This window comes from Catharus ustulatus, unplaced genomic scaffold (genome assembly GCF_009819885.2).
Source record: "Catharus ustulatus isolate bCatUst1 unplaced genomic scaffold, bCatUst1.pri.v2 scaffold_93_arrow_ctg1, whole genome shotgun sequence".
In the NCBI taxonomy this organism is placed as follows: domain Eukaryota; kingdom Metazoa; phylum Chordata; class Aves; order Passeriformes; family Turdidae; genus Catharus; species Catharus ustulatus.
The window spans coordinates 56,660-68,597 of record NW_024879557.1 but is presented as its reverse complement, the minus strand read 5'-3'; the positions used below and the strand labels follow the sequence as shown (position 1 = coordinate 68,597).

The following is an 11,938-nucleotide window of genomic DNA, read 5'->3' as shown; positions in this document are numbered from 1 at the left end:
ATTTGTTTGGGGTTTTTTTTTGAGGGGTTTTGTGGGGATTTGGGAGATTTTTGGGGTGGCGGAGGGGGTGAGGCAGTTACCGAAGCGGTTGTGCCGCAGGTGGCGGCGATGGAGGCGCCGCTGGAGGCGGAGCTGGAGGCGGAGCTGGACCTGGAAGGGGCGGAGCTGGAGGAAGTGGATGGTGAGAGGGGCGGGGCCATTGAAAGGCTGATTAATTAACGCTTAATGAGTGGGCGGGGCCAGATGGGAGGGGTGTAGCCTTCAGGTAAAACTGGGCGTGGCCAGAGCTGTGGGGCGTGGCCTAATCACAATGAACCATCAAAGGAGGCGTGGTCATTGCCCTTATATGGGGTGTTGCCTGCTGGGGGCGTGCCCATGCCCTTATTTGGGCGTGATTGACATACCGGGTGCGCATTGCCGGCAATAAAGGGGCGTGGCCTGTGGAGGGGGCGTGACCATGACCTTATTTGGGCGTGATGGGTGTGCACTGCCGGCAATGGAGGGGGCGTGACCATGACCTTATTTGGATATGATTGACATACTGGGTGCGCATTACCGGCAACGGAGGGGGCGTGGCCATAACCTTATTTGGGCGTGACCTGCGTGAGGGGGCGTGGCGGACGGAACCATTTGAGCTACGGCGGGGGGGTGTCCCCAAAATCCTATTTTTTTTTCCCAATTTTCCCAATTTTTCCCGTTTTTGTCGCATTTTTCTCAGTGCACATCCAGGAAAACCTGGAGGACGCGCTGGTGCAGGAGGCGCTGCAGACCGTGAGTGGCCTCTCCCTAAAATATCCCCAAAAAATGTCCCCAAATGTCCCCAAAAACGTCCAAAAAATGTCTCAAAATATCCAAAAATGTCCAAAAATGTCCCCAAATGTCCCCAAATTGCCGTTGCAGGGCGTGGATCTGCGCCAGTATTCCCGGCAGGTGGAGCTGGAGCTGCAGGAGGTGGAGAGGGCATCGATCCAGGATTGTATCCGCAAAAAAAATGTCCCCAAAATGTCCCCAAAAATTGTTGTCATCCCCCCAAAAATCCCCAAATTTGGCCCCAAATTCCCCAAATTCGGCCTCAAATTCCCCAAATTCGGCCCCAAATTCTCTGGGATTGTCCCCAAGTGTCCCCAAGATGTCCCCAAGTGTCCTCAAGGTGTCACCAACGCGCCCAAATGCCCCAAAAATGCCCCAAAACGGCCCCAAATACCAAAAAACTGTCCCCAAAAACTGTCCCCAAACTGTCCCCAGACTGTTCCTGAGGTGTCACCAATGTCCCCAAGTGTCCCCAAGGTGTCCCTTGACCCCTCAGACATCCGGGAGAGCGAGAACATCGCCGAGCTGCACAACCAGATCAGCGCCTGCGACGCCATCCTGGAGGTCAGCGTGTCCCCAAAGTGTCACCAAGTGTCACCAAGTGTCACCAAGTGTCACCAAAGTGGCCCCAAAATGGCCCCAAAGTGGCCCAAATGTGCCCAAAATGGTCCTAAAATGTCCCCAAGTGTCACCAAAATGTCACCAAATGGCCCCAAAATGGCGTCAAATGTCCCCAAATGTCCCCAAACCCCAAAAACACCCCCAGGAGCTCCTAAAAATACACAAAATTACCCCAAAAAAGCCCCAAAATTGAAAAAAAAACCCCTAAAAATACCAAAAAAATAAATAAAAAAAAAAGTAAAAAATTCCCAAAAAAATCCAGTTTGTCCCCAAATTGTCCCCAAATGTCCCCACACCCCAAACACACTCCAGAACCCCAACAATGCAAAAAAAAAACCCCAAAAAATACCGAAAAAATCCGAAAAAATGCCGAAAAAATCCGAAAAAATGCCGAAAAAATCCTAAAAAATGCCCCAAAAAAACCCTAAAAAAATGCCCAAAAATTCCTAAAAAAATTCCCAAAAAATTCCAGTTTGTCCCCAAATGTCCCCAAATGTCCCCAAACCCCAAAAATGCAAAAAAACCCCCTAAAAAGTTACAAAAAAAATCCTAAAAAATACCAAAAAAACCCCTAAAAATGCCAAAAAAACCCTAAAAAAATGCCCAAAAAATCCTAAAAAAATTCCCCAAAAATTCCAGATTGTCCCCAAAGTGTCCCCAAATGTCCCCAAATGTCCCCAAACCCCACAAACACCCCAGAACCCAAAGAATGCAAAAAACCCCCTAAAAAACCCCCCCAAAAATCCTAAAAAAATAATAAAAAAAAATCCTTGAAAATACCAAAAAACCCCTAAAAAACCCTCCCAAAAATCTTTAAAAATTCCCAAAAAATTCCAGATTGTCCCCAAATTGTCCCCAAATGTCCCCAAGCCCCAAAACATCCCCAAGAACCCCTAAAACCCCCCCAAATAATCCTTAAAAATGCAAAAAACTCCATAAAAATACCAAAAAAACCCCAAAAATGCCAAAACCCCCCTAAAAATACCAAAAAAAATCCTAAAAAATTCCAAATTGTCCCCAAATGTCCCCAAATGTCCCCAAACGCCACCAGAACACCAAAAGTGCCAAAAAATCCCCTTAAAAATACCAAAAACATAATAAAAAATACCAAAAAAATCCTAAAAAATACCAAAAAATACACCTAAAAATGCCAAAAAAACCCTAAAAAAATGCCAAAAAAAATTCCTAAAAAATTCCCAACAAATTCCAGATTGTCCCCAAAGTGTCCCCAAATGTCCCCACAGCCCAAAAAGATGCCCAGGAACCCCTAAAGAGCCCCAAAATTTCCCAAAAATTGTCCAAAAAACCCCTTAAAAATACCAAAAAAAACCCTTAAAAATGGCCAAAAAAACCCTAAAAAAATCCTAAAAAATTCTAAATTGTCCCCAAAGTGTCCCCAAAGTGTCCCCAAATGTCCCCACACCCAGAAACACCCCCAGGAACCCCTAAAACCCCCTAAAATGACCCAAAAAACCCCCAAAACTGCCAAAAATCCCCTAAAAAAATCTCAAAAAAGATCCTAAAAAATGCAAAAAAAAATCTTAAAAAATTCCCTAAAAATTCCAACTTGTCCCCAAAGTGTCCCCAAATGTCCCCAAACCCCAAACACACCCCAGAACCCCAAAAATGCAAAAAAAAAACCCCTAACCCCCCCAAAAAATCCTAAAAAATACCCAAAAAAACCCCCTAAAAATGCCAAAAAATCCCTAAAAAAATGCCCAAAAATTCCTAAAAAAATTCCCAAAAAATTCCAGTTTGTCCCCAAACATCCCCAAATGTCCCTACACCCCAAAAACACCCCAGAATCCCAAAAAATGAAAAAAAAACCCTGAAAACCCCCCAAAAATCCTAAAAAAAATACAAAAAAATCCTTAAAAATACCAAAAAACCCTAAAAAACCCCCCAAAAAATCTTTAAAAATTCCCAAAAAATTCCAGATTGTCCCCAACTTGTCCCCAAATGTCCCCAACCCCATAAACATCCCCAGGAACCCCTAAAGAGCCCCAAAACTACCCAAAAAAAGTCCCAAAATTACAAAAAAAACCCTTATAAATGCCAAAAATCCTTGAAAAAAAACCCAAAAAATCGTAAAAAAATTCCCAAAAAATTCCAGATTGTCCCCAAATTGTCCCCAAATGTCCCCAAACCCCACAAACACCCCAGAACCCCAAAAGTGCCAAAAAAAGCCCCTTAAAAATGCAAAAAAACCCCTAAAAATACCAAAAAAATGTAAAAAAATGCCAAAAAAATTTTTTAAAATTCCCAAAAAATTCCAGATTGTTCCCAAACTGTCCCCAAATGTCCCCAAATGTCCCCACACCCATAAACACCCCCAGGAACCCCTAAAACCCCCAAAATAATCCTTAAAAATGCAAAAAAACCCCATAAAAATACCAAAAATACCAAAAAAACCCCAAAAATGCCCAAAAAACCCCCTAAAAAATACCAAAAAAAATCCTAAAAAAATTCCAGATTGTCCCCAAAGTGTCCCCAAATTGTCCCCAAATGTCCCCAAGCCTCCAAAACACCCCAGAACCCCAAAAGTGCCAAAAAAGTCCCTTAAAAATGCAAAAAAACCCCTAAAAATACCAAAAAAAAAGTAAAAAAATGCCAAAAAAATCTTAAAAAATTCCCAAAAAATTCCAGATTGTCCCCAAAGTGTCCCCAAATGTCCCCAAACCCCAAAACATCCCCAAGAACCCCTAAAACCCCCCAAAATAATCCTTAAAAATGCAAAAAAAAATCCATAAAAATACCAAAAAAACCCAAAAAATGCCCAAAAAATCCCCTAAAAAATACCAAAAAAATCCTAAAAAATTCCAGATTGTCCCCAAAGTGTCCCCAAAGTGTCCCCAAATGTCCCCAAATGTCCCCACACCCATAAACACCCCATGGAACCCCTAAACCCCCCTAAAATCACCCAAAAAAGCCCCAAAAATACCAAAAAAAACCCGCTAAAAATACAAAAAAACCCTAACAAACCCCCCAAAAAATCTTAAAAAATTCCCAAAAAATTCCAGCTTGTCCCCAAATTGTCCCCAAATGTCCCCAAGCCCCAAAACATCCCCAGGAACCCCTAAAACCCCCTAAAATTGCCCCAAAAAAAAGCAAAAAAACCCCTTAAAAATACCAAAAAACCCCCAAAAATGCCCAAAAAAATCCCCTAAAAAATACCAAAAAAGTCCTAAAAAATTCCAGATTGTCCCCAAAGTGTCCCCAAATGTCCCCAAACCCCAAAACCACCCAAAACCCCTTAAACTGCAAAGAAAAACCCCTTAAAAATACCCAAAAACCCCTAAAAAATGACCATAAAAACCCTTAAAAATCCCAAAAAACCCCCAAAAAAACCCCAAAAAAATCCTAAAAAATTCCAACTTGTCCCCAAAGTGTCCCCAACTTGTCCCCAATTGTCCCCAGCGCATGGAGCAGATGCTGGGCTCGTTCCAGAGCTCGCTGAGCTCGCTGAGCTGGGAGATCCGAGCGCTGCAGGGCCAGGCCGGGGCCATGAACCTGCGGCTGCAGAACAGGAGGAGGGTCAGGGCCAGCCTGGGGGGGCTGCTGGACGAGCTGGTGGTGCCCCAGGACATGATCAGGTGGGGAATAAAAATCAATTTGGGGAAAAAAGAAAAAAAATTTGGGGTTTGGAGGTGAAAAAATGGGAATTTGGGACCAAAAAATGGAGTTTTGGGGAGAAAAAATGAGATTTCGGGACTAAAAAATGGGGATTTGGGGCCAAAAAATGGGGATTTGGGATGGAATTTCTGAAAAAAATGGAAATTTGGGGATGGAAAAATGGGATTTGGGGGAAAAATCCTGAAAAAAATGGGATTTTGGGGTGAAAAAATGGGAATTTGGGACCAAAAATGGGGTTTGGGGATGATAAATTGGGGTTTGGGGGTGAAAAAATGAGATTTTGGGGTGAAAAAATGGGGATTTGAGGATGGAAAAATGAGATTTTGGACCAAAAAGTGGAGATTTGTTGATGGAAAAATGAGATTTGGACACAAAAAATGAGGTTTGGGGAGAGAAATCCTGAAAAAATGGGGTTTGGGGAAAAAAATGAGATTTTGGGGTGAAAAAATGAGATTTTGGGACTAAAAACTGGGGATCTGGAGATCAAAAATTGGATTTTGGATCAAAAAATGGGATTTTGGATCAAAAAATGGGATTTGAGGGTGGAAAAAATGGGATTTGGGGACAAAATCTGGGGTTTGGGGTGAAAAAATGGGAATTTGGGACCAAAAAATGAGATTTGGGGAGAAAATTCCTGGAAAATGGGAATTGGGGGAGAAAAAATGAGATTTTGGGACTAAAAAATGGGAATTTGGGATGGAATTTCTGAAAAAAAATGGGAATTTGGGGATGGAAAAATGGGATTTGGGGGAAAAATCCTGAAAAAAATGGGATTTTGGGGTGAAAAAATGGGAATTTGGGACTAAAAAATGGGGATTTGGGACCAAAAAATGGGGATTCAGGACTGAATTTCTAAAAAAATAAGGGGATTTGGGACTAAAAAATGAGATTTGGAGACAAAAAAATGGGGTTTGGGGAGAGAAATCCTGAAAAAATGGGATTTGGGGAGAAAAAAAATGAGGATTTGGGACCAAAAAATGAGGATTTGGGAGCAGAAAATGGGGATTCAGGACAAAATTTCTGGAAAAAATGGGAATTTGGGGATGGGAAAATGGGGATTGGACCAAAAAATGAGATTTGAGAGTGGAAAAAATGGGATTTGGGGAATAAATTCCTGAAAAAATGGGGTTTGGGGTGAAAAAATGGGGATTTGGGGACCTAAAAATGGGATTTGAGAGTGGAAAAATGGGATCTGGAGATCAAAAAATGGGATTTTGGATCAAAAAATGGGATTTGAGGGTGGAAAAAATGGGATTTGGGGTGAAAAAATGGGAATTGGGGATCAAAAAATGGGATTTGGGGGAAAAAATGGGATTTGGGGAGAAAATTCCTGAAAAAATGGGGTCTGGGGATGGAAAAAATGGGGATTTGGGACCCAAAAATGGGGATTTGAGAGTGGAAAAATGGGAATTCAGGACCAGAAAATGGGGATTTGGGAGACAAGAAATGGGATTTGGGGGAAAAATCTTGAAAAAATGGGATTTGGGGTGAAAAAATGGGGATTTGGGGATGGAAAAATGAGATTTGGAGACAGAAAAATGGGGTTTGGGGAGAGAAATGCTGAAAGAAATGGGGATTGGGGTGAAAAAATGGGATTTGGGATCAAAAAATGGGGATTTGGGACCAAAAATGGGATTTGAGAACCTAAAAATGGGAATTTGGGATCAAAAAATGGAGTTTTGGATCAAAAAATGGGATTTCAGAGTGGAAAAAATGGGATTTGGGGACAAAAAATTGGAATTTGGGGTGAAAATTCCCAAAAAATGGGGTTTGGGGCAAAAAAAATGGAGTTTGGGGAGAAAAAATGGGGATTTGGAACCAAAAAATGGAGTTTGAGAGTGGAAAAATCAGATTTTGGGACCTAAAATTGGAGTTTGGGGAGAGAAATCCTGAAAAAAATGGGATTTGGGAGGCAAGAAATGAGATTTGGGGAGAAAATTCCCCCCAAAAATGGGGTTTGGGGTGAAAAAATGGGATTTTGGGGTGAAAAAATGGGGATTTGGGACTAAAAAATGGGGATTTGGGACCAAAAAATGGGGATTCAGGACTGAATTTCTAAAAAAATAAGGGGATTTGGGACTAAAAAATGAGATTTGGAGACAAAAAAATGGGGTTTGGGGAGAGAAATCCTGAAAAAATGGGATTTGGGGAGAAAAAAAATGAGGATTTGGGACCAAAAAATGAGGATTTGGGAGCAGAAAATGGGGATTCAGGACAGAATTTCTGGAAAAAATGGGAATTTGGGGGTGGGAAAATGGGGATTGGACCAAAAAATGGGATTTGAGAGTGGAAAAATGGGGATTTGGGGTTGAAAAATGGGATTTGGGGAAAAAATTCCTGAAAAAAGGAGAAAAAAATGGAGTTTTGGGGAGAAAAAATGAGATTTCGGGACTAAAAAATGGGATTTGAGGGTGGGAAAATGGGGTTTTGGGGATGGAAAAATGAGATTTGGGGGCAAGAAATGGGATTTGGGGGTAAAATCCTGAAAAAATGGGATTTTGGGGTGAAAAAATGGAGATTGGGAACCTAAAAATAGGATTTGGGGGGAAAAATCCTGAAAAAATGGGATTTTGGGGTGAAAAAATGAGATTTTGGGACTAAAAACTGGGGATCTGGAGATCAAAAATTGGATTTTGGACCAAAAAATGGGATTTTGGATCAAAAAGTGGGATTTGAGGGTGGAAAAAATGGGATTTGGGGACAAAATATGGGGTTTGGGGTGAAAAAATGGGAATTTGGGACCAAAAAATGGGGATTTTGGACAAAAAAATGGGATTTGGGGATGGAAAAATCAGATTTGAGGTGAAAAAATGGGAATTTGGGATCAAAAAATGGGATTTGGGGGAAAAATGGGATTTGGGGAGAAAATTCCTGAAAAAAAAAAGGGGTCTGGGGATGGAAAAATGGGGATTTGGGACCAAAAAATGGGATTTGAGAGTGGAAAAATGGGAATTCAGGACCAGAAAATGGGGATTTGGGGATGGAAAAATGAGATTTGGAGACAGAAAAATGTGGTTTGGGGAGAGAAATGCTGAAAGAAATGGGGATTGGGGTGAAAAAATGGGATTTGGGAACAAAAAATGGGAATTGGTGACCAAAAGAAAGGGATTTAGGAGACAAGAAATGGGATTTGGGGAAAAAATCCCAAAAAAATGGGGATTTGGGATCAAAAAATGGGGATTCAGGGACGAATTTCTGAAAAAAAAGGGAATTTGGGAATGGAAAATGGGATTTGGAAAGAAAAAATGGGATTTGGGGATGATAAATTGGGGTTTGGGGAGCGCCTGGGGGGGCTGCTGGACGAGCTGGGGCTGCCCCAGGACATGATCAGGTGGGGGAATAAAAATAAATTTGGAGAAAAACAAAAAAAATTTGGGGTTTGGGGGTGAAAAAATGAGATTTTGGGACTAAAAAATGAGATTTTGGGGTGAAAAAATGAGATTTTGGGGCTAAAAAATGGGGATTTGAGGGTGGAAAAATGGGGATTTGGGAACCTAAAAATGGGATTTGGAACAAAAAATGGGAATTTGGGAAGAAAAAATGAGATTTGAGAGTGGAAAAATGGGATTTGGGGGCAAAAAATTGGAATTTGGGGTGAAAATTCCCAAAAAAATGGTATTTGGGGATGATAAATTGGGGTTTGGGGAGCGCCTGGGGGGGCTGCTGGACGAGCTGGTGGTGCCCCAGGACATGATCAGGTGGGGAAAGAAAAATAAATTTGGGGTTTGGGGTGAAAAAATAAAAAAAAATTGGGGTTTGGGGGTGAAAAAATGAGATTTCGGGACCAAAAAATGGGATTTTAGTGAGATTTTAATGGGATTTTAATGGGATTTCAGTGGGATTTTAGTGGGATTTTGATGTGACTTTAATGGGATTTTAGTGGGGTTTTAATGGGATTTTAGTAGGATATAATGGGATGTTAGTGGGGTTTTAGTGGGGTTTTAGTGGGATTTTAATGGGATTTTAATGAGATTTTAGTGGGATTTTAATGGGATTTTAATGGGATTTTAATGGGATTTTAATGGAATTTCAAGTGGAAATTTAATGGGATTTTAGTGGGATTTTAGTGGGATTTTAATGGAATTCTTAGGGAACTTTAATGGGATTTTAGTGGGATTTTAATGGGATTTTGGTGGAATTTTAATGTGTTTTTATTGGGATTTTAATGGGATTTTAATGGGATTTTTGTGGAATTTTAGTGAGACTTTAATGAGATTTTAATGAAATTTTTCTCCTGTTTTTTGATGTGATTTCCCTGTTTTTTACTGGATTTTGATGGGATTTTTTCCCATTTTTTGCTGTTTTTTCCCATTTTTTTGCTGTTTTTTCCCATTTTTTTCTGTTCTCACCCATTTTTTACTGTTCTCACGCCGTATTTTCCCTCTCCCAGCGTGATCCTGGAGTCCCCGGTGACGTCCCCGGAGTTCTGGGACTGGGAACTCCAAACCCTGGGGATTTAATGGGATTTTAGTGGGATTTTAGTGGGACTTTAGTGGGACTTTAATGGGATTTAATGGGATTTTAATGGGATTTTAGTGAGATTTTAATGGGATTTTAATGGGATTTTAGTGGGATTTTAGTGGGATTTTAATGGGATTTTAATTGGATTTTAATGGGATTTTAGTGGGGTTTTAGTGTGGTGTTAATGGGATTTTAGTGGGGCTTTAATGGGATTTTAGTGGGATTTTAGTGAGATTTTAGTGGGATTTTAGTGGGATTTAAATGGGATTTTAGTGGGATTTTATGGGATTTTAGTGGGATTTTAATAGAATTTTAATGGAAATTTAATGGGATTTTATTGGGATTTTAATGGGATTTTAGTGGGATCTTTGTGGAATTTTCATGGGATTTTAGTGGGATTTTAATGAAATTTTTATCCTGATTTTTGATGTGATTTCCCCATTTTTTACTGGATTTTGATGGGGTTTTTTTCCGTTTTTTGCTGTTTTTTTCCCATTTTATGCTGATTTTTCCCATTTTTTCCCTTTCTCACCCCATTTTTTCCCTTTCTCACCCCATATTTTCCCTCTCCCAGCGTGATCCTGGAGTCCCCGGTGACGTCCCCGGAGTTCCTGGCGCGGCTGCGGGAGCTCAACGCCAAGATCGAGGCGGTGAAGGCTCAGGCGTTCCGGGACACGCTGGCCTGTGACGACGTGCAGCACGTGCTGGACCGCCTGCGCATCAAGGTGGGGACAGAAAAACCCAAATCTGCAAAATTCACAAAATTCCCAGTCTCAAAAACTCCAAAATCCCAAAATTCCCAGCCTCAAAAATCCCAAAATTCACAAAATTGCAAAATTCCCAGGCTCAAAATTCACAAAATTAACAAAATTCCCAGCCCCAAAAATACCAAAATTTACAAAATCCACAGCCTCAAAAACCCCAAAATTTCTAAATTTATAGCCCCAAAATTAGCAAAATTAACAAAATTACCAGCCCCAAAAATACCAAAATTCACAAAATTCGCAGCCTCAAAAATCCAAAAATCCCAAAATTCCCAGCCCCAAAACCACCAAAAATACCAAAATTCCCAGCCCCAAAAACCCCCAAAACCCCAAAATCTCAAAATTCCTAAAATTAACAAAATTGTCAGGCTCAAAAACCCCAAAATTTCAAAATTCCCAGCCTCAAAAATCCCGAAATTCACAAAATCGCAAAATTCCCAGCCCCAAAATTAACAAAATTAATGAAATTCACAGCCTCAAAACCCCCAAAATCTCTAAATTTACAACCACAAAATCCCCCAAATTAACAAAATTCCCAGCCCCATAACCCCCAAAATTAACAAAATTCCCAGCCTCAAAAACACCCAAAATCTCAAAATTCCCAGCCCCAAAATTCACAAAATTTACAAAATTCACAGCCTGAAAAATACCAAAATTCCCAGCCCCAAAAATTCCAAAATCTCAAAATTCCCAGCCTCAAAATTAACAAAATTCCCAGCCTCAAAAATACAAAAATACCAAAATTCACAGCCTCAAAAACCCCAAAATTCACAAAATTCGCAGCCTCAAAAATCCAAAAATCCCAAAATTCCCAACCCCAAAATTACCAAAAATACCAAAATTCCCAGCCCTAAAAACCCCCAAAACTCCAAAATCCCGAAATTCATAAAATTAACAAAATTGTCAGGCTCAAAAATCCCAGAATTCACAAAATTAATAAAATTCTTAGTCTCAAAAACCCCAAAATCCCAAATTCCCAGCCTCAAAGAACCCCAAAACTGCAAAATTCATAAAATTAACAAAATTGTCAGTCTCAAAAATCAAAAAATACCAAAATTCCCAGCCCCAAAATTACCAAAATTACCAAAATTCAGAGTCTCAAAACCCCCAAATCTCAAAATCCTCAGCCTCAAAAATCCCAAAATTCACAAAATTAACAAAATTGTCAGGCTCAAAAACCCAAAATCTCACAATTCCCAGCCCCCAAAATCCCAAAACCTCAAAATCCCAAAATTCATAAAATTAACAAAATTCCCAGTCTCAAAAACTCCAAAATCCCAAAATTCCCAGCCTCAAGAATCCCAAAATTCACAGAATTGCAAAATTCCCAGGCTCAAAATTACCAAAATTAATAAAATTCCCAGCCTTAAAAATCCCAAAATCCCCAAATTCCCAGTCTCAAAAATGCCAAAATTCCTAAAATTAACAAAATTGTCAGGCTCAAAAACCCCAAAATCTCAAAATTCCCAACCTCAAAAATCCTGAAATTCAGAAAATCGCAAAATTCCCAGCCTCAAAATTCACAAAATTAATAAAATTGACAGCCTCAAAAGAACCTCAAAATCCCAAAATCTCAAAAATTCAGTCCCAAAATCCCCAAAATTAACAAAATTCCCAGCCCCAAAAACCCCAAAATCCCAAAATTCACA

The 11,938-nt window shown here is 40.2% G+C and overlaps 1 protein-coding gene across 1 annotated transcript in view; it reads left to right on the top strand.

The window, feature by feature from the left end:
* The window catches only part of VPS52 (VPS52 subunit of GARP complex), a 47,933-nt gene that overhangs the window by 120 nt on the left and 35,875 nt on the right, over positions 1–11,938 (top strand). Inside the window, exons 2-7 of the mRNA XM_033086991.2 lie at positions 100–181; positions 719–771; positions 901–976; positions 1,307–1,374; positions 4,849–5,024; positions 10,100–10,250. Coding sequence (XP_032942882.1) covers positions 100–181; positions 719–771; positions 901–976; positions 1,307–1,374; positions 4,849–5,024; positions 10,100–10,250 — 606 coding nt within the window. The remainder of the gene's footprint in view (positions 1–99; positions 182–718; positions 772–900; positions 977–1,306; positions 1,375–4,848; positions 5,025–10,099; positions 10,251–11,938) is intronic.